Consider the following 21,020-nt stretch of genomic DNA (forward strand, 5'->3'; position numbering starts at 1 on the left):
GAGCATTCCCATTTCCACTGTACATGGAGAGCAGCATGTCCTAAACTGTAAGCACCTTTAGATACAGTTTTGTCTAATTGTTACAATATCAATGGGTAGGTTAACAATAAGCTGGTTTCCAGATTTGGAAGCTTAGAAAAGTTAAGTGAGGGCTGGGAAGGTGGCTCAATGGTAGAGCACTTGCCTTGCATGCCTGAGGCCCTGGGTTCGATTCCTCAGCACCACATAAACAAAAAGAAAAAAAAAAAGCCAGAAGTGGCGCTGTGGCTCAAGTGGTAGAGCGCTAGCCTTCACCTGAAGAGCTGAGGGACAGTGCTCAGGCCCAGAGTTCAGGCCCCACAACTGGACCCCCCCCAAAAAAAGAAAGAAAAGTGAGGTTGGGAAGGTGGCTCAGTGCTAGAGTGCTTGCCTTGCATGCATGAGGCCCTGGGTTCAATTCTCTGCACCACATAAGCAGAAAAGGCCAGAAGTGACCGACAAAAAAAAAAAAAAAAAAAAAAAAGTGGACTTGCCAGTGTTACCACAACTAGGATAAGATTAAGCTCAGATCTAGGTCTAGAAAGCTGCCAGTGGCTCTGTAGTGTGCCGAACCACCAAGCAGAGTCCACTGCTGCTTCCTTTTAGGACTGCTCAGCTTTGTCCTTTGCCAGAAGCAAGGCCCAAGTGCTTGTTACTAGGCTGGTACCTTCCTCCTTCTGCACCGGGGAGCAATATAGGGGTGTAAAGGGTGGCTTTCCTTCCCCAACCTGGACATCTTTTCCAATTCCAGCAACACTTTAAGGGTGCCTTCCACACACTGAGCACCTGTGGGTGGCGTCCCACAGATGACAGTCACAGAATGACAAGACTGCCCAAGCCTTGCAGCCAGTGGAGAATCAGAACACCCGTGTGGCATGACAATGCTTTCATCAGCTGAAGATGAGGCCCTCGGAGAGCCTCGGCCTAAATTGGATACCCCCATCATTGCTACAGGGCTACAACTGTCCCCGGCCCCGAATTCTGATGTCTCCTAGTTGCTTTGTCTTCCTCTAGTTAGACACGATTTGACCGGGCGCCGGTGGCTCACGCCTGTACTATCTACGCAGGAGGCCGAGACCTGAGAATCGCGATTCAAAGCCAGCCTAGGCAGGAAAGTCTGTGAGACGCCTATCTCCAAAACACCACCAGAAACCATCCTTCCTCTGTGCAACGGCAGGTGTGCCCGGCTGAGCCGCCGCCCCCTCGGCCCCTGGGCCTGGCTCCGGAGACGCTCCCACGCTCCCACGCGGGGGAAGGGGCGGGGGTCGGGCTGGAAGCTTCCGAGACACGAAGGCCTGGGAACCCGAGCCCAAATGAGGTCAGGCCGCCAAGGGGAGAACACACGGCGGGTCCGACACGCGCCAACCTCGTCGGCGCACAGAGGGCCGGCCGCCGCGCCGCGCCCGAGCTCTCATTGGTGCCGCACTCTCCCTTCCTCCTCGGATTGGCTACCTCTGAGCTTTACTTCCGGTCCTCGGGAAAGCCGCTCTCCGAGGGTCCGCCCACCAACGTCACGCCCGGGCTCTCATTGGTGGCGTACTCTCACTTCCTCCTCGGATTGGCTACCTCTGAGCCTTACTTCCGGCCCCCGAGAAAGCGGAAAAACAGGCTCGCGCTTCCTTCTAAAAGCTTCCGTCCCTGTGGAGTCGCGGAGCGCGCGCCGAGGTTCTGGGGCGGGAAGCTCACGTCGGAAGGAGTGGTCGAGGGAGGGGCAAGGCTAGCAGGCGGGCGGGAGAGGAGGAATCGAATGAGAGAAGGAGGGACCTATGATGAGGCTCCGTGCTGGGGCCGGGTGGGAGGAGCCTGGGGGGCGTGGCCCTGCACGCGGGGTGTTCTGGCCGCGGCGGGGCGAGCGCTGCTCTCCTAAAGGTGGCTTCTGCCTGGTGGCTCATGAGGCACCGGACTCTGGCCTCTAGCCCGACTCTCTGGGCCTCCATCCCCTGTCCACGCTCTGAGCTGCGCCTGGACCTGGTTTTAGCCTCTGGACAGTCCTTCCGGTGGGTAACTGCGTCGGGTGTGGGGGGAGGATGGCCCCTTCTCTGGACTTTGGCTCGACTTTCCCCATCAGGGCTGCAAAGGAACGTTGGGGCAGGATGGATGGGAGGGGAAGCCCTGGTGGCAGGCCTGCTCCCCCTCTATAAAGTAGAGGTACCAAGTGCAGTGCTGCGAGGACCAGGCGATCAAACCACTGAAAAGATCACCATTTTCACTTTATAGTTAGTAAACCTCTTTTGCGAATGGGGCAGCTGTAAGACTGTACCCCAAAGGAAAGGAAACCCATGTATAGCCAGTCTCTCTGCACCCGGGTGCTTAGGTGGAGGGAGCATAGCCCTGCACACTGGAGTGGCGTACTGGAGAGCCGAGTATGGACACTGACTCAAACGGAAGAGCGCCTTTTCTGCACTGTGTACCGAGAGAACGAGGGTTGGAGTGGCAGGCCGACATTGGAGGAGCTGAAGGCCATCCGAGAATACTTCCAGCTGGATGTCAGCTTGGCTCAACTGTACAGACATTGGGGTTCTGTGGACCCCCACTTCCAAGACGTGGCTCAGAGATTCCAAGGTGAGTACAAGACCTGGGCAGAGAGAGGTTGGGGTTCTATGTGCATTGGTTATTTCTCTATGATGAGGCCTCACGGTAAAATGGAGGTTGCAATATACCACATGGGATCTTAAGGATTAAAGGACCTAATAAGTGTAAAGTGTGTGTGTGTGTGTGTGTGTGTGTGTGTGTGTGTGTGTAATAATTCCTGGCACATTGTAAATTTTTTTCCTGGGTGCTGTCCCTGCGCTTTTTCAGCTCAAGGATAGTACTCTACCACTTGGAGCCACAGTTCACTTCTGGTTTTGGGGTGGTTAATAGGAGATTAGAGTCTCTTGGACTTTCCTACCAGGACTGGCTTCCAACTTCAATCCTCAGATCTCTGCCTCCTGACTAGCTAGGATTACAACTAGCTAGCTGCCCACACCTGGCTCATTATTAGTGTGGCCTGATTGGATGTGACTCCATTCATTCTGTAAATAGAGAGAGCATGTGCTATGTGACTGGAGATATTAACAAAAAACAGTATGTTAATCTCATTGTGCTTTTAGTGTGCATGTGTGTACATGCCATTATTGGGGCTTGAACTCAGGATGGGTGTTGTGCCTTAGCTTTGTCTTTCAAGGCTCATGCTTTACCACTGGAGCCACACCTCCACTTCTGGCCTTTTGCTAATTAATTGGGCTTCTCTGTCCAAGCTGGCTTTGAACCACAATCCTCATATCTCAGCCTCCAGAGTAGCTAGGATTACAGGTATGAATCACCAGCGTCTGGCTCACTGTGGGTTATTGATGAGATGCTATGAGAAATGAGAGGTTAGTGTTCCTTTCTCTAAAATTTTCTTTTTCTTTTTCTTTTTTTTTTGCCTGTCATGAGGGCTGAACTCTGGGCCTGGGCACTGTCCTTCAGCTCTTCAGCTCAAGGCTAGCGCTCTACCACTTGAGCCACAGCACCACTTCCAGCTTTTTTCTTTTTGCTTATGTGGTGCTGAGGAATCGAACCCAGGGCTTCATGCATGCAAGGCAAGCACTCTACCACTGAGCCATCTTCCCAGCCCCTCTCTATCCTGGAATTTTTCTATCCTGGGATTACCTAGAGCTTTAAAAAAGTGTAGGATCTGGCCGGGCGCTGGTGGCTCACGCCTGTAATCCTAGCTACTCAGGAGGCTGAGATCTGAGGATCGCGGTTCAAAGCCAGCCCGGGCAGGAGAGACCGTGAGACTCCTATCTCCAATAAACCACCAGAAAACTGGAAGTGGCGCTGTAGCTCAAGTGGTAGAGCGCTCGCTTTGAGCTGAAGAGCTGAGGGACAGCGCCCAGGCCCAGAGTTCAAGCCCCACGACCGACAAAAAATAATAAAAAAATAAAAAAGTGTAGGATCTGATACAAGGGTGGGAGAAAGTCACTTCCAATAGCAGGTGCTTCTAACCATGCGCTCTGGTCTCCAGGTGTGCGACTGCTGCGACAGGACCCCACTGAATGCCTTTTCTCCTTCATCTGTTCTTCCAACAACAACATTGCCCGCATCACTGGCATGGTGGAAAGACTGTGTCAGTCCTTTGGACCTCGGCTCATCCAGCTTGATGATGTTGTCTACCACGGCTTCCCCAGCCTGCAGGCCTTGGCTGGTGAGTAGGTGAACCCCCTAACCTGTTTTGAACAGGGAGAATTGTTTGATTCTCCTCTCCCATCTTAACATTTCCCCATCCAGAGCTGTCCTTTCTAGGAACTCCAGTGGCGCAATCGGTTAGCGCGCGGTACTTATACAGAGCTGTCCTTTCTAAACAGATCAGCCCCTGTTCTACCGCATCTTCCATATGAATCCCTGAAGTGTCAGCACCACACTAGTCTGGATGTTTGCGAGGAGACTCAGTACCTCTTTAGAGAAATACTTATACACAGTGTTCTGTACTTTGGGGTTAAGAATATGCATTCCAGAGACAGACTGCCAGACATGTCCCAGGTCTGTCACTTGAACACATTCTTTAGTATTTCTGTACTCTGTTTGTACACCTGTGTGTGAAATGGGATAATCATAGCACCTGTCAAAGTTGCTGTGAGGAGCCCAGCGCTGGTGGTCCTAGTTATTCAGGAGGCTGAGATCTGAGGATCATAGTTTGAAGCCAACCTGGGCAGGAAAGTCCATGAGACTCTTATCTCCAATTAACCATTGGAAAACCAGAAGTAGAGCTGTGGCACAAAGTGGAAGAGCTCTATTCTTGAGCAAAAAAAGCTAAAGGACAGTGCCAAGGCCCTGAGTTCAAGCCCCACAACTGATTAAAAAAAAAAAAGTGGTCTTGAGTCTCTGCTCTTAGCTTAGTAGTCATAAGATCCCAAAAATTTCATTCAGCTCTCTAAACCTTTCTTGACTTGTTTGTGTAGAATGGGAATGAATGGTGAATAAAGCAGTCAGGATGCATAGAGTGGGTTAAGAGCATAAGCATTTGGTATCCCAGACCTGACGCAAATTCCCGTCTCTACCATGTCCTGCCTTGAATATCTTCTAAGCCCTCCCTCCTTTTCTCCATTGGTAAAATGGGAAAAAGAACAGTATGTCAGCAAGTTCCTCAAGAAAATTAAGCAGGGGGCTGGGAAGGTGGCTCAGTGGTAGAGCGCTTGCCTTGTATGCATGAGGCCCTGAGTTTGATTCCTCAGCACCAAGCAAAAAGAAAAAAGCCGGGAGTGGCGCTGTGGCTCAAGTGGTAGAGTGCTAGCCTTGAGCTGAAGAGCTGAGGGACAGCGCCCAGGCCCAGAGTTCAGGCCCCACGACCGGACCCAAAAAAAAAGAAGAAAATTAAGCAGGGTAATATATGTAAAGGGCATCGCCCGTGGGTCTGTCCAGCACTGATGGAAGAACTGATCTGGTATTTTTTATGAGTCTTTTAATCATGGGTGTGAACTTTCTTGAGAAAGTCTAAAGAACCAAAGTGGAGAACTCCTGAGCAAAGAGTCTTTCTCAGTTACCATATGAGTAGGTACTCAGAAAACATACCCATGCAAATGGCCCTGACTCCTAGTGGACAGTAGGGAGGGAGGGACATTCAGGAAAAGCATCTCTGTGCCTGAGATTTTACAAACGTGCCTGAGGATAGAAAGGCCTGAGGACACCTGACCCCTGCTCTCCCGTCTACTCCCACAGGGCCGAAGGTAGAAGCCCACCTCAGGAAGCTGGGCCTGGGATACCGTGCGCGCTATGTGTGTGCCAGTGCCCGAGCCATCCTAGAAGAGCAAGGTGGGCTGGCCTGGCTACAGCAGCTTCGAGAGGCCCCCTATGAGGAGGCTCACAAGGTCCTCTGTGCCCTGCCTGGGGTGGGCACCAAGGTGAGGCTCCAGAGAGGTAGGAGCTGCCCCTTTCACTCACATAGAGTAGGAGAGTTTGAACAAGGCAGGCCTGCACGTTGTATGGAGGCCTGGCTTCTGAAGGAACAGGAAGGAAAAGATGTAAGCAGATACTTCATTAGAGAGAAAAAAAAAAAAAAAAGGAAGTGGCGCTGTGGCTCAAGTGGTAGAGCGCTTACCTTGAGCTGGAGAGCTGAGGGACGGTGCCCAGACCCAGAGTTCAAGCCTCACAACTGACAAAAAAACAGCAGAAAGGAGACAAAAGGCATTGCTCTTTGAGTGGATTCTCAGAAAAGCCATTTGTATGGTTGTCCACATGTGTTGCTGTATTTATGCAGAAATTTCCAGAAGGAATGGCAGGAAGCTTAGTACTTGTTACCTTTAGGGAGAGAAATAGGAACATGTTTCTGTTTTCCAGTTTGCCTGCCTCCCCCTCCTCTTCCTCCTCCTCCTCTTCTTCCTCTTCCTCCTCCTTCTTCCTCTTCTTCTTCTTCTTCCTCTTCCTCCTCTTTCTCGTTTTCCTCCTCTTCCTCTTCCTCCTCTTTTTTTTTTGTTCTTTTTTTTGGGGTGGGGGTGGGGGTTGGTCATGGGACTTGAACTCTGGGCCTGGGCGCTGTCCCTGAGCTCTTCAGCTCAAGGCTAGCACTCTACCACTTGAGCCATAGTACCACTTCTGGTTTTCTGAGTGGTTTATTGGAAATAAGAGTCTTATGGTCTTTCCTGCCCTGGCTGGCTTTGAACCACGATCCTCAGATCTCATCCTCCAGAATAGCTAGGATTACAGGCGTGAGCCACCGGCACCCGGCTTCTTTTTTCTTCTTTCTTCTTTTACCATTCTTGGGGCTTGAACTCAGACCTGGACACTGTCCCTGAGCTTCTTTTTTTTGGGGGGGGGTGGGGGTCCGGTTGTGGGGCCTGAACTCTGGTCTGGGCGCTGTCCTTCAGCTCTTCAGCTCAAGGCTAGCACTCTACCACTTGAGCCACAGCGCCACTTCCGGCTTTTTTTTTCTTTTTGCTTATGTGGTGCTGGGGAATCGAACCCAGGGCCTCATGCATTGCAAGGCAAGCGCTCTACCACTGAGCCACCTTCCCAGCCCCTCCCTGAGCTTCTTTTGTTCAAGGCTAGCACTCTATCACTTGAGCCACACTTCCAGACTTTTCTGTTTATGTGGTACTGAGGAATCAACCCCAGGGCTTCATGCATACTAGGCAAGCACTCTACTTCTAAGCCACATTCCCACCCCCCAGTTTGTTCTTCTCTTGAAATTACACATACTTATAGAACGTTTGGTTTGATATTAACAGGTTAACTAGTAGTAAGATAATTTGTATTTGGAACTTGTCTTCTTCATAGTTCTCGGTGGTTTAGAAAATGAAATTTTTACCTAAGGATTTTTTGGGTTTGGGTTTGGTTTTGTTGGGGGGATTTTACTTTTTTTTTTTTGGTCTGTCTTGGGGCTTGACCTCTGGGCCTGGGCTCTGTCCCTCAGCTCTTCAACTCAAGGTGAGTACTCTACCATTTGAGCCACAGCACAACTTCTGGTTTTCTGGTGGTTCATTGGAGATCAGAGTATCAGGACTTTCCTGCCTGTGCTGTCTTTTTTTTTTTTTTCCGGTCGTGGGGCCTGAACTCTGGGCCTGGGCACTATCCCTCAGCTCTTCAGCTCAAGGCTAGCGCTCTACCACCTGAGTCATAGCGCCACTTCTGGCTTTTTTTCTCTTTGCTTATGTGGTGCTGAGGAATTGAACCCAGGGCCTCAGACATGCAAGGCAAGCGCTGTACCACTGAGCCACCTTCCCAGCCCCTGTGCTGTCTTTTAACTGGATCCTCCAGCTAGGATTTATAGGCGTGAGCCACTGGCACCCGGCTGCTTCTGTTTTTTAAGGGCTTTTTATGGTACTGGAGATCGAATCTTGCTTGTTAAGCAAGTGCTTTGCCACTGAGCTACATCCAAGCCCAAAGAACTTTTTTTTTTTTTTTTGTCGGTCATGGGGCTTGAACTCTGGGCCTGGGCACTGTCCCTCAGCTCTTCAGCTCAAGGCAAGCACTCTACCACTTGAGCTACAGCGCCACTTCCAGTTTTCTGGTGGTTTATTGGAGATAGGAGTCTCACGGTCTCTCCTGCCCGGGCTGGCTTTGAACCACGATCCTCAGATCTCAGCCTCCTAAGTAGCTAGGATTACAGGCGTGAGCCACCAGCGCCCGGCTCAAAGAACTTTTTTAAAACTGAGCTCCACACTCCAACCAAACTTTAAATCTTGGTGCTTGTCCCCAGCCATGGGACTATAGCCAAGGCACATGACATTTTGGAGCTTGTGTGAGATGTGTGCGCTGACTCCTTTTCCCAGGTTGATGAGAACTGGTCCCACAGAGGTGTCCACTCAGTGGCAGCTCTTCAGATTCCTTCTGGGATGCGTAGCAGGTGGACAGTGAGTGAGCGTACGGAACAGTGCTGACCACAGGGTGAGGAAGCCGCTGCTAGCTCACCCTGGCGTCCCTCCACAGTGACTCACTCTGCTTATTGAAGGTGGCTGACTGCGTCTGCCTGATGGCCCTGGACAAACCCCAGGCTGTGCCCGTGGATGTCCATATGTGGCAGATCGCCCAACGGGACTACAGCTGGCACCCCACCACATCTCGGGCCAAGGGTCCAAACCCCCAAGCTAACAAGGAGCTGGGTGAGGAGAGGGATGCTGGGCGTGGTTCCTGCTCCCCACACCACCACGGTGGATGGGGCGGGGGGGGGGGCAGTTACTGTAACCTCTTTTGATTTAGGAAACTTTTTCCGGAGCCTATGGGGACCTTATGCTGGCTGGGCTCAAGCAGTGAGTGTACCTCAGTTTCCCCTCCTCTCTAGCCCAGACCCTAACACCCTTCTTCAGCCCTGACCCATCTCCATGAATCTCCCATACCATCACAACTCTGCCGCCACCCCAGTCCTAACCTCATGACTCTTCCGTTCCCGCCCCATCCCCAGCCTTGGCCCTAATGGCTCCTCCTCCCCACACAAGCCCTTCCCCGCACAGGTGCTGTTCAGTGCCGACTTGCGCCAGCCCACCCACCGTGCCCAAGAGCCACCAGCAAAGCGCCGGAAAGCGTCCAAAGGGCCAGAAGTTTAGATGGGACACGAGAGAAAGGAATTCCCCAACACTTCCACACCTCTGCTTCTTTCTCCCATCCACACCTCTTGTCTCCTGTTGGGGAAGGATCTCTGCAGCTACCTCAGGGTGACACCTCAAGGGGAGAAAGGACTCGCAGAGGAGACAGCTGACTGTGATTTTATCTTCTTACCTTTATTACAAGAAGGAACAATAAAATAGAAACCTTTGTATGGAAAATGCAGTGAGGAGGGAGAGGGAGGGGGTGGGGAGGGATGGGCCAGGGAAGCGGGCAGGCTGCCTTCCACCCTAGAGCTGGGGGGGCAGCGTGGGGGGCACTTTCTGGCTGGGATCCACACAGCAGTCTCGACAGCAACAGCCAGCCACGGGTCCTGCATGGGAGCCAAGGACAGAGTTTGGGGGGCAGCCCTCCACGCCGGGCTGGTGCCTCCTCATGGGCCACCATCTAGCCCTTGCATGCTCCCGAGCTCCTCACCTGCAGTGGTTGGTGTCAGCAGCTCCCCGTGGCTTGCCGCGCGCCCCTGCCCTTCCTGGCTGGTGCCCAGCTGCAGCTTCCTCATGTGCCGCACCACAGCTGTGGCGTTGAAGGCTTGCTGCCCAGAGAGGAGAGAGACTTGGGGACGGGGAAGTTGGTGGGCCAGGGTGTGGCACACAGGTGTTAGTGATTTCCCTGGAGCCCCTCCAGACATACAAAGCTTTGGTAAGTTGCAGCTAGTCGTATGGATTTACAGGTCGATCCTTATAGTCATTTTATGAATTTGTGCATACACATACACACACAAGGTGCACATGCAGACACAATTCATGTGTAGAAAGCACTGTCGCATTATGTCGTGGGCACAGTTCTAAGCACTTTACATGGTAATTTAATATTTACAAAACTCTGAGGCAGGGGCTAGGAAGGTGGCTCAGTGGTAGAGTGCTTGCCTTGCATGCCTGAGGCCCTGGGTTCGATTCCTCAGCACCACATAAGCAAAAAGAAAAAAGCCGGAAGTGGTGCTGTGGCTCAAGTGGTAGAGCGCTAGCCTTGAGCTGAAGAGCTGAGGGACAGCGCCCAGGCCCAGAGTTCAGGCCCACGACCGGACCCAAAAAAAAAAAGAAAACTCTGAGGCAGGCACCGTTAATACCGCTAACTTCAAAAAAGGACACTAAGGCATAGAAAGACACACACGTGCCTGCGTGTCTGCCACTTTCTCTTCAGCTCTCCTCCCTCAGCAATATATTCCTCATGTCCCCCAAGTTCAGAACAAACCAACCTCCCAAGACACGCGTCAGCCCCGGGATCCGTCCACAGCCATGGTACCACTGTCCTCAGTCCCCGCTGGAAGTTGGGCAGCCCTCGCTCTTGCCTGATCCCCTCAGCCTGCTCCCATCTTCCATCTTTGCCTCCTGTGATTCTACACCTGCAAGGCCCTCTGCTCTGTTACCCCATACAGGGTCATGGCTTGCCATCCTGCCTGCTTCGGCATAGCTTCCTCCTGGGTCTCCCAGTCTCCTCTGTGGACTTCACGGCTTCCTGAGAGCCCTGCTGTAGGCACGCTCCCCGGGGGCTCAGCCCGCAGCATCAGCTTGCTCCATTGTGGGACACAAGGCCTGCTGGCCTGACCCCTGCCAGATTCTCTGCCCTGGACTCCTGCCACTCTGCCCTCAGCAGCTCTAGTACAGGGGCCTTTGCATACCTTGTCCTGCTACCTCAGACATACTGCTTGTGATTGGCTAATTCCTATTCGAGTGACAAGTCTGTCAGTTGCCACAGTTAGGACCTTCCTAGGCCCTCAAAGACTAGCTCAGATGCTCTTGGAGAAATATAGACTGTTCTGTAACATAGATTACTCACTATTATGGTCTGTAAGAGGTGTGTTACAACCTGAAGAAGGATGTTATAGATGTATTGACCACCAAAGACCCTCTGAAGTTGGGTAGATGTCCAGGAGCATTTGTTGAATGAATGAGTGAATGAATGAAGTCCTTCAGAGAGTCCTGTGTGCTGGATTTGGTTCCAGGTGCCATGCAAGCTGGGCCTAGATGGGGGCGGGCAAGGAGTCCTTGGGAGACCGGGACCCAGGGCAGAAAGGGCATGGCTGCTCACCTTCCACTTGCTCTTGGCAAAGTTCTTCTTGATCTGCTCGCTCACAGACTGGTGGATATTCTTATCCAGAGCCGTGTCTCCTGCAATCCTAAGCGGGGATTGTGGAGGGTTAGCTCAGAGGGTAGCCCTGGGAGGGTCCCAGGCCACAGCTCAGTGCGCAGCCTGGTGGGGGGGGCGGGGGGGCATCTCTCACCATGGGTGCTGCAGGGCCTGCTCACAGGTGAACCTCTCCTCTGGGTCCTTCTCCATCAGGTGCCGGATGAAATCTTTGGCTGAACCAAAGCCAAGACAGCATAGTGGTGCCTGTGGAACCATTCCCCCCACCCCGCCCAGCAGGCTGGGCCGGGCCACAAAGCAAGACAGAGAGGCCAGGCCAGATCTGCCCATCTACCACCCTGGTCCACCTCTGAAGCCCTCCCAACCCAGGCTTCAGGCTTTCTCCTTTCTTAAAAATATGTTTATTGGGACTCCTCTTTAGGCCCCCCCTCCTGATGGATTGCTATTTACTTGTTAAAGAATACAGTGTTTGAAGATTGAGTGAATAAATGCCTACAAGTCTGTCAGACTGGGGGCCAAGCAGAGGGAAACTGGAGGTAGCAGTGTCTGATCTCAGAAGACTCCTACTCTGGGGCCAGGGAATCTGCCAGGAGACGATTGGGAGATACTACAGCGAAGAAGCAGAGACAGGACCCCCAAGGGAAGAAGGCAAAGCCCCAAATACCAGAGTCAGAGATGTCGTCCCAGTAAGGAGAGTCAAACTCGTACTCAGCCTTCAGAATCTGTTCAAAGAGTTTGGCATCGTTCTCATCATAGAAGGGGGGGTAGCCGCAGAGCCTGGGCAGGGAGAGACTGGTGCTCACTTCTGTTCTCACCAGCTCTGGGATGACTCGTGGGCAGTCCCAGGGGACCCATAGGAAGGGGGTTCCTCTCCCCTCCCTCCTGCCCCACTCCTGACTGCCAGCCCTCCACACCTCCCGCCTTGCAGTCCTCGAGGCCTTAGCACTTGATTTTCTCGGCTGAACCTTTCTTCCTCCTCTTCCACTCAGGATGCCAAACGCCAGCTCCACTGAAGACCTTTCCTTCCCTGAGCCTACCTGAAATGCTTGCCACCCCCTGCCCCTCATTTTGCCGCCTTCTCTTTACAGCATTTTTTATCACTTTTTTTTTTTTTTGGCCTGCCAGTACAGTGTTTGAACTCGGTTCCTTGAACTTGATCAGCTTGCCTGCTTGGCTGGCACTCTACCACTTGAGCCACACCTTCAGTCTGGCTTCATTACTGTTTTGATTTTCTTTTTTCTTATTTATTTATTTGGTCAGTCTGGGGCTTTAATTCAGAGCCTGGACACTGTCCCTGAGCTCTTTTGCTCAAGGCGAGCACTCTGTCACCTTGAGCCGCAGCACCACTTCCAGTTTTTGGTGGCTAATTAGAGACAAGAGCCTCATGGCTTTTCTTGCCCAAGTTATCTTTGAACCAGGATTCTCAGATCTCAGCCTTCTGAGTTGTTAGGATTACAAGTGTGAGCCACCAGCTCATGTTTAGATTAATGTTCAGGCTTTGTGTAGGCTAAGGTTTTGATTTCTTGTCAATTCTGTCTCCCCAGCTATGCTGCCAGTTCCCCAAGGTCAGGTCCTTGTTCTAACTCCTAGTGCTTGGTACAGTGCCCCAAGGCATTTCTACTGAAGGAAGAGATGTTAGCAATAGGTGGACGCTGCTGTGGGAGGGGAGGGGAGGAAGAGAGGAAGGCATGAGAAAGGACAACGGTGGCGCCACACCTGGCCTGGGACACAGCCCCACTTACAGGATATAGGCTATGACCCCAATGGACCAGCAGTCCACGGCCTTGCTGTAGGGCTTCTGGGCCAGGACCTCAGGGGCTGTGGAAGAAAGGGGAGCTATTGGTGATAAACTCCCCCCTTTGCCAGTCCCAGTGCCATCCCTGCCCTCAGCCTCAGCCCAGGGCTCTCCGCACCCACGTATCCTGGGGTCCCACAGGCTGTGGAGAGCACACTGCCCGGATCCTCCATCTTGGAGAGGCCAAAGTCGGAGATCATGATCTTGGAGTCCTCATCCAGGCTGTAGTAGAGGAGGTTCTCTGGCTAGGAGGGAGGGAAGGACGAGGAAGGGGGATGAGAGAAGACAGAGTCCAGCAGAACATCGTAGCCCCAGCCCCTGAGAAAAAGTGGAACCTCACCCCCATTTCCATTCCACCCCCCAAAAACATACTGGGACAGTCACAGAGCTGCCCGCTTGATGGAACACCTAAAAAAGTCAAGGAAGTTGAGGAAGCTTCTGGTTGATTTTTTTTTTTGGGGGGGGGGAGTCGGTCATGGGCTCTGAACTCTGGGCCTGGGCGCTGTCCCTCAGCTCTTCAGCTCAAGGCTAGCGCTCTACCACTTGAGCCACAGCGCCACTTCCAGCTTGTTCTGCTTATGTGGTGCTGAGGAATGGAACCCAGGGCCTCAAGCATGCAAGGGAAGCACTCTACCACTGAGCCACCTTCCCAGCCAGTCAGGTTGATTTTACCTCTAGCACATTCCCTGCAGGCCAGTCTGAACAAGTCCATTTTATGGACAGGAAGGCAATGCCTCCAAAGGCCTGGTGGCCGTCTGACCACCAGCCCAGCTAGGATGTGGCAGGGCAGAATTCAAACCCAGTTCTGTCTCACTTCCAGGCACCGCTTGCTCCCAGGTGGGAATGAGATTTACCAGACACTCACACCGGTCCTCGGCCAGCAGGAGGCCAGGCTCCTGGCCGCCTGTAAGATTTGTTCTCACATTCAAGTTCTCTACTAACGGCAAGTGTGACATTTACTATCAGAAAGATACAAAACATCATTGGGGATCACGTGACAGCACAGCTCCCTTTGTGTCTTTGAGTAGCTGAACTGGAATGGAAAGGGGGCTTGGGGTCAGAGGTGTATTTTGCAGGTGGGCGCAGTGAGGGCTGAGAGTTACTTAAGGTCACACTGCATGCAGGGTTTGCAGAGGCCTTGCCCCAGGGGCTCAGTTCACCAAGCCCCCCCCCCAAGCCCCACCTTGAGGTCTCGGTGTACAATGCCCAGGTCATGCAGGTACTTGACCGCGTCCAGCACCTGGAAGATGAGGCGGCTGGCATCCCGCTCCGTGTAGAACCCTTTCTCCACGATTCGGTCAAACAGCTCCCCACCTGACACCCTACAGTAGGTCAACACAGAAGGACAGCTCAAGGGGGAGGAGGGGCTGGGCAGCACACCTGGCCCCTAACAGCAGGAACCAGATAGAGCGCCCGAGATGGGACAGCAGGGGAGCCACATGAAGGGGCGGGGCCACTCACAGCTGCATGATGAGGTAGAGGTGGCCCCCACTCTCATAGATGTCATCCAGGGCTACAATGTTAGGATGCTTGATCCTGGAAGGAGAAGGAGGGGATCAGCGCTAAGGACCCTCAGCCACTGCCCCATTGCTTGCAACCAAGAACCCTGAGCACCGCCAGTAAAAGCCGATTCACCACAATTTACTATAAAGTCTTGGAAGGCAAGAAGGCAGAGCGGCCAGCACTGGGTTCTGAGCCCAAATCCTGCCTCTGCTGTATGTTCTTTGGGAACACTGATGAGTATAGGACTTCTGGGCAGGATTGGTGGTTTGCTTTGGTTTTGTGTTTTACTACTGGGGTTTGAAGTTGGGGCCTGGCACTTGCTAGGCAGGTGCCTTACCTTATCCCCAGTCCCTGGCTTTTTTGTTTGCTTCTGATTTGCTTTGACAGTGCTTGGGTTTGAGCTCAGGGCGCTGAGCTTGTGCTCTGTGCTAGAGGCCTGCCTCCAGCCCTGAGGAAGAATGAGGTGCCATCTCCCCACCCCCACCCCCATGTGTGTTCTGGTCCAGAGCTCTGTTCTGCTCACACTGCTCCAGCACTTGGTGAAATCCCTGCTCAGTAATACTTGTTGAAGCTCTGTGTGTCTGAGCTTCGCCACCTAAAAGTGCAGTAAATGCATATCTCCCTCAAAGAGTAGGGGTGAGGAGCATGGGAGACATGCAGGCAAGATGCCTGATACACAGCCAAGGTTCGATTTAAAAAAAAACTAATCAGGTGACTGAACTCGATGAGAAGAACATAGCTATCTCACAAGCTTGCCATGTGACTTTGGGCAAGTCTCTTGCCCATTTATTCTCCCACCCTTATCCCCTGATAGGCCAAGGAAAACAATCTTTTCCATCTTGCCCAGTGTGGCTGGAAAACAGACTAGAAGTGAGTAAGCTAGAGTTTCACGCCAGCATGAGCAGTTCTAATCAGGGGTCATCACACCAGCAGTTTGAAACTGCAGTTTGGCTTCAGTGTGGTGGGGAAGGGGAGACCTGCTGTGGGTCCAGAGATAACATGAGCTGAGGGATGTGGGTTCAAGCCCTGACCCAGGGTTAACCGTGAGTCCTGACTGAACAGATTGAACTTCTGTAAATATAAATATCCCTGGCATCTCAGCCACATCAGTCAGGTTACCCAGTGTGCCAGCCACGTGAAACCAAAGGACCTTGAGTGCTCCCCACACCCTGCCAAGTGCAAGCTCTTATCCCCACTTTACAAGCAGCACGCCGAGGCTCGGAAAGTTTAAAGGAGTTCTCCAAAGCCGGAGAAAAGAAAGGGTGAAGGCGGTGTCCTGTGTGGCGCACGCACTTGTGCAGGACAGCGATCTCATTCTCCATGCTACCCTCTTTGCCTTCCAGGGCCTTCTTGGCGATGCATTTGATGGCCACCAGCTTCTGAGTCCTCTTGTCTTCTGCTAGGATTACCTCGGAAAAGGCCCCCCTGTGGGAAGAGGATTCTCAAGGTGAGAAACTTTAACCCTAACTTCCCTTTCACCTTTTCCCTCATCTGTAGATTGTTCCAGATGGGTTGGTGATCTGAGCAAGGCAATCAGTCTTTTCCCTGGCCACAGTAACTGTGGTGTGATGAGAGCCAGGTATGAATGAGGAGCCATTCCTGCTGCACTGCTGAGGTCAGCTTGAAACAGGTGGCAGTCATTTTTATTTTTTATTTATTTATTTTTTTTGGTCGGTCGTGGGGCCTGAACTCTGGGCCTGGGCACTGTCCCTCAGCTCTTCAGCTCAAGGCTAGCGCTCTACCACTTGAGCTACAGCGCCACTTCCGGTTTTCTGGTGGTTTATTGGAGATAAGAGTTTCATGGACTTTCCTACACGGGCTGGCTTTGAACCGTGATCCTCAGATCTCAGCCTCCTGAACAGCTAGGATTACAGGCGTAAGCCACCAACACCCGGCTGGTGGCAGTCATTTTTGTCACCACTTAAGAAGAGCCTCCTTGAGACCAAAGACCACACCAAGGAAAGCAGACCTGAGAGGCAGTCATAGTCCATGTCCTGATAATGCGACCCCTTTTGGGCTCTTGGATCCAAGCAGGCCTAAAGTTTGCCCCTGAGATTTCAAATTATGTACTGTACATGGATAATTCATTCCTTATTTCTGCAGAAACCAATTTGAGTCCTGGCTCATTTAATAGCCCTTTAGAGCCTTGAAGACCCTTCAGCCTCACCTGAGGACATTGTAGAAATGCAGCATTCTAGACCCCACTGTATTCTAGCAAGGTTCTTGGGTAATGTGTATGCTTACTAAAGTTTAAAACACTGATGAGGGGGATTTGCTGGGCATCCTTTCCACACCTTCTTCCCCAAGGGACTAGGAAGTCCTCAGTCAAGGAAGGCATGTCCCTTGGTGACACTCCTGTCATCAGGATAACGAGTAGTTACAGCATTCTCATCACTGGCTTTACTTGGCCTTTCTCCAGTTTGTGTCCCACACTGTGTTCCAGTGACTGTCCTGAATGGCAAATTTCCTCTAAGTCGTGTGTGTGTGTGTGTGTGTGTGTGTGTGTGTGTGTGTGTGTGTGTGTGTGTGTGTGTGTTCACGCACATGCACTGCTCCTGGGGCTTAAACTCAAGGCCTGGGTGCTGTCCCTGAGCTTTTTTGTTTGCTTGTTTTTTGTTGGTTGTGGGGCTTGAACTCTGGGCCTGGGCGCTGTCCCTGAGTTTTTCAGCTCAAGGCCAGCACTCTACCACTTGAGCCACAGCGCCACTTCCAGTTTTCTGATGGTTAATCGGAGATGAGTCTCATGGACTCGGGGCTGGGAAGGTGGCTCAGTGGTAGAGTGCTTGCTCTGAATGCATGAGGCCCTCAGTTTTGATTCCTCAGCACCACATAAGCAGAAAAAGCCTGAAGTGGAGCTGAGGCTCAGGTGGTAGAGCAGTAGTCTACAACTGAAGAGCTGAGGGACAGCGCCCAGGCCCAGAGTTCAGGCCCATGACCAAAAAAAATCAAAAAACAAAAAAAAAGAGTCTCATGGACTTTCCTGCTCAGGCCGGCTTTGAACTGCCATCCTTAGATCATAGCTTCCTGAATAGCTAGGATTACAGGTGTGAGCCACCGGCGCCCAGCTGTCCCTGAGCTTTTGTGCTCAAGGCCAGCGCTCTACCACTTGACCTACCGTTCCATTTCTAGCTTTTGGGTGGTTAACTGGAGATGAGTTTCATAGACTTTCTAGCCCATCTGAGTTGTTTTATATTTTATTTATTTAGGCTTTTTTTTTCTAGTTCATGGAGAAAAGAGTCTCACAGACTTTTCTGCCTGAGCTAGCTTCGAACCATGATCCCCCCGAGTAGCTAGGATTACAGGAGTGAGTCACTGGCACCTGGCCTGCTCTAAGTTTTAAGTGTCTTACTGTGTCTTTTGCAGTAACATCCAGCCTTCCTAACCTGGCTGTCAGGCCCTGCAGGGACTTTCCTACTCCACCACTAGCCTCTTTAAGATGAGCCTCCCTCAGACACTCAACCACACCCGACTCAGGGCTGGTCATTGGAGCAGGGCTGGCCAGTCAAAGTAGCCTCATTTCTTCCTCCCCCACACTTCACCTCTTCGTGCTTCTACCTTGCCTCTGGGCCTTTGCTTACACTACCTCTCCTGCCTGGAAGGTCCCTCTGGACACATGCACATCTATGCGTCCTCCAATCCCTAGATTTAACGCCCTTCCCCATCAGTCTCCCTAGTGAGAAGCCACAGCGCTCTCTGGCCTCTACTCCAACCTTACCTAGTACAACACACACCTCTTGTCATTTTTGATGGGTCTGTCTCTTTTACATGTCAAGGACCAATGTGAGGGACCAATGTGAGGTTTAGGTAATGTCTGAATTCTCAGCATCAAGAAAAGTCCCCCCCATCCCCCCCCCCGGCTGTTTCCAAACCTAAGCCCAAGCAGCTAGCTCTTGGTAAGGGCTTGGATAAATGATCCCTCTGTTCTCCTTGACTTCCAGATTCTCATTAGGAACTCACGGTGCTACAAGAGCAGCTTGTGTCCACCCAGTGCCAGCCAGAAATGAAAAGCTGGACCAGTCTGGGCCATGGCTAGGCTTCCTCAGTGCCTGGTCTGTAGACACAGGAATTGTTAATCAACTGGCCACAGGAAGCACCGCCCTGAGCCCAGCCATCCAGGCCCAGGAGTGAGGGAGACTCTTCCCAATTCCACCCCCAACTCAGGCAGCGCTCCACCCTGACACTCACGTGCCCAGAACATCTCGGAAGTCATAAATGTCCCGGATGTCCTCTGCCTGCTTCCAGCAAGGGCCTTCCACTGCTCCTGGCATGGCCCACCGCCCCCCGGCCACAGCCAGGGCTCCTGGAAGAGGAACGGAGAGAGAAGCTGGGTAAGGTCGAGCCTCCTCTGGGAATCGATCCCTGCACCTCAGTCAGTGATTGAGCCTGCACTTACTCATTCCTTCATTCATGGATTCAGTCATCCAACATTCATTCATTCACTGGTCATTTGTTCATTGAGTAATATCTCGTCAGCAAATTCCTACAACTAGAGGAAAATCTTTCATGGTAGCAGCAAAATTCTTTAAGGAAGTCATGCATTCCTTCATTCCTTTGCTCATGCCCTCTTCCCAGCTTCTCCCTCTCCAGGTTTACATACCCAAGGAAACACTGGGGGAAAACAGGGAAAGCCAGCTTATAGGAAGAAGCACAGGCCCCCCCCCCAGAACCAGCCATGTCTCAGCACCACTCTGGAAATGGCTGGGGTGTCTCCTCCCCCTCCGCCTCCCTGCCTTGGCCTCTCAGAAATCAGGTTTCCGGCAGTCTGGGCTTCCAGCAATATCTCAGCCATGTTTTTAAATAGCTCCTTCTCACGGTTACCAAGGCAACAGCAGCCACAGCTGGAGTTCCCCAGACCTCTCCCTCCTAACTCCCCATGTGGGTCCCAGCCAGCCTGTCCCGTCAGGGCCTCCGCCTGTCCTGCCCCAGCTTGGACCTTCCCTCTCCTGAGGCCTCCATTAACACCAGACGGAAAATGGGGAGATGGCACTGGAGATGGGCAGACCTGGGTCCAGGGACACCCAGCTGACACCCACCATGGGCTCCAGTTCAGCCATGAGTCTTCCACTGGTCCTTCCAATAGGCAGCTAGGCTGGGGCCCACCCAGAAAGCACAGTTTCCCAACCACCCCAAGATCACACAGTGAAGCCCACACGGAGCCTGGCCTGCTGTGTGGCTCTGGAAGGCTACTGTCTCCTCACTTTCCTCCATAGAATGAGCGGAAGTCGTCCTGACCAGAGAGAGACTGAAGTACTGGGGCGGACTCCGTTCCGGGGACCCTCATGCCTATCCCAGGAGCAGAAACAGCCGAGAAAGGAGACTGCAGGGTGCGACGCATTAGAGGACGAATCTTCAGCCCACCTGGACAACTGCAGAGGCGCCACCAGTTCCCTACCCAGCACCAAATACCCAGAACCCAAACTGCCTGGCATGTGCCACCCACATCCAGCAGTCTCTGTCCAGATGTTTCCACACCTGCTTACACTCACGCCCATGAATACACATGTGCAAACGCCTCCCCTCTGGTGTCCTCATACCTGGACCTGGCCTGTCCACCCCGACACCGCCCACTGGGACCACTCTTCCACCACAAAACAGCAGCAGGGCTGGTGCCCTGGCTCAGGGGTAGAGCACCCGCAGCAAGGGCAGGGCCCGGAGTTCAATCCCCCGTACAACAAAAAAAAATTTTTTTCCTACTGGAGGTGCAGCTCAACGTGTATAGAGCCTGGCCCAATCCACCAGCTCACACCCACAGCCCCTTCCCAGCAGCTGCGTGGAGATCCTCACCTGACACCCTCCGCCCCGGGCCCCAAACACAACGGGACGCCCCAGCTCCGACGGACGCACCCCCAGACGCCCATCCGCAACGACCCGCTGGAGGGTGCCCTCCCTCCGGACCGGGCGTCGGCACGTCGGAGAGGTAGGACGGACACCCTGACACCCCATCTCCGAATGCCCACGCCCTCCCGCCAGCTGCGCGCCGCTGCGCCCACCAAGCGCCCCGGGGCTCGCGGGACACCTGCTGGGCCTGGAGGGGGAGGCCCAGCCCTGCGCCGCCCGCGGGCGCCCCGCCCGCCCGGCCCTACCTGCGGCTGCCCCGCCGCGGGGCTGGCGCGAGGCCGAGGTGCTGGCGCGGAGCTGGGCGGTCGCGCGCCCTGGCCGCCCGCCCGCGCTCGGTGGCCCGGCTCGGCTCCCGGCTCTCCACCCGCCCGGCTCGGCTCGGCTGCGGCTGGGCTCCGGTCCGTCTCTCCTCCGCCCGCCCGCAGCTCTGATGTCAACGTGGGCGGAGCGTGCGGCGGAGCGGGGACCGGGAGGGGGACCGGGCAGCCCAGGCGTTTTGCCAGCTTCCTGCCCTTGGAGCCCCAGGGGGCAGATGGGGTCTGGAGAGGGGTGTGTGTGTGTGTTGTGTGCATGTATGAGTGTGCACAGGTGTGTGTGTGTACGCGCACTCACGTGTCCATCCTGGGCCTGTCCCTGAGCTTTTTGATCAAGATTGGCCCCCCACTCCTTAAGCCACAGCTCCACTTCTAGTTTTTTTGGCAGCTAATTGGAGATAAAGAGT

The 21,020-nt window shown here is 53.2% G+C and overlaps 2 protein-coding genes and 1 long non-coding RNA gene across 7 annotated transcripts; 2 read left to right on the forward strand and 1 right to left on the reverse strand.

Annotated features, from left to right (window-relative positions):
* Window positions 1–1,648: 1,648 nt before the first annotated feature.
* Window positions 1,649–9,177, forward strand: LOC138822681 (N-glycosylase/DNA lyase-like). Of its 4 annotated transcripts, none has more exons than XM_070015494.1 (7): window positions 1,649–2,015; window positions 2,333–2,580; window positions 4,007–4,186; window positions 5,698–5,879; window positions 8,426–8,576; window positions 8,674–8,723; window positions 8,910–9,108. In XM_070015494.1, the coding sequence occupies exons 1-7, from the start codon at window positions 1,909–1,911 to the stop codon at window positions 9,015–9,017; spliced, it is 1,026 nt and encodes a 341-aa protein (XP_069871595.1). In that variant the 5' UTR covers window positions 1,649–1,908; the 3' UTR covers window positions 9,018–9,108. The 4 variants fall into 4 exon arrangements, with proteins under 4 accessions (XP_069871595.1, XP_069871598.1, XP_069871596.1 ...); XM_070015495.1 differs by having other exon boundaries at window positions 1,651–2,015; window positions 8,925–9,108; XM_070015497.1 differs by lacking the exon at window positions 8,426–8,576 and having other exon boundaries at window positions 1,650–2,015; window positions 8,910–9,177.
* LOC138822680 (calcium/calmodulin-dependent protein kinase type 1) lies at window positions 9,171–20,722 on the reverse strand. 2 transcript variants are annotated; one of them, XM_070015493.1, is made up of 13 exons: window positions 20,545–20,722; window positions 18,855–18,947; window positions 18,647–18,761; window positions 15,755–15,886; window positions 14,420–14,494; window positions 14,199–14,280; window positions 13,077–13,203; window positions 12,906–12,981; window positions 11,828–11,940; window positions 11,300–11,378; window positions 11,107–11,194; window positions 9,493–9,610; window positions 9,171–9,388 (listed from the first exon to the last, which is right to left on the reverse strand). In XM_070015493.1, the coding sequence occupies exons 2-13, from the start codon at window positions 18,895–18,897 to the stop codon at window positions 9,306–9,308; spliced, it is 1,131 nt and encodes a 376-aa protein (XP_069871594.1). In that variant the 5' UTR covers window positions 18,898–18,947; window positions 20,545–20,722; the 3' UTR covers window positions 9,171–9,305. The 2 variants fall into 2 exon arrangements, with proteins under 2 accessions (XP_069871594.1, XP_069871593.1); XM_070015492.1 differs by having other exon boundaries at window positions 14,142–14,280.
* LOC138822682 (uncharacterized) lies at window positions 15,824–20,125 on the forward strand. The gene is made up of 3 exons (XR_011370607.1): window positions 15,824–15,908; window positions 18,400–18,789; window positions 19,672–20,125. It is a non-coding gene; the product is annotated as an uncharacterized lncRNA (long non-coding RNA).
* Window positions 20,723–21,020: the final 298 nt, after the last annotated feature.

This window comes from Dipodomys merriami, unplaced genomic scaffold, assembly GCF_024711535.1.
Source record: "Dipodomys merriami isolate MVZ:Mamm:240054 unplaced genomic scaffold, mDipMer1.0.p SCAF_114, whole genome shotgun sequence".
In the NCBI taxonomy this organism is placed as follows: domain Eukaryota; kingdom Metazoa; phylum Chordata; class Mammalia; order Rodentia; family Heteromyidae; genus Dipodomys; species Dipodomys merriami.

What these genes read in the sequence shown, in the direction of transcription:
- LOC138822681 (XM_070015494.1), top strand. Translation starts at nt 1,909, where the DNA reads ATGAGGCACCGGACTCTGGCCTCTAGCCCGACTCTCTGGGCCTCCATC. An exon ending in CGTGGCTCAGAGATTCCAAG is followed by an intron (nt 2,581 to 4,006) that starts GTGAGTACAAGA and finishes TCTGGTCTCCAG; the next exon opens with GTGTGCGACTGCTGCGACAG. An exon ending in ATGCTGGCTGGGCTCAAGCA is followed by an intron (nt 8,724 to 8,909) that starts GTGAGTGTACCT and finishes TCCCCACACAAG; the next exon opens with CCCTTCCCCGCACAGGTGCT.
- LOC138822680 (XM_070015492.1), bottom strand. Translation starts at nt 18,897, where the DNA reads ATGAATGAATGTTGGATGACTGAATCCATGAATGAAGGAATGA. An exon ending in GAGATCGCTGTCCTGCACAA is followed by an intron (nt 14,495 to 15,754) that starts GTGCGTGCGCCA and finishes TTCTCCTTCCAG; the next exon opens with GATCAAGCATCCTAACATTG. An exon ending in TTGCCAAGAGCAAGTGGAAG is followed by an intron (nt 9,611 to 11,106) that starts GTGAGCAGCCAT and finishes CTCTCTGGGCAG; the next exon opens with CAAGCCTTCAACGCCACAGC.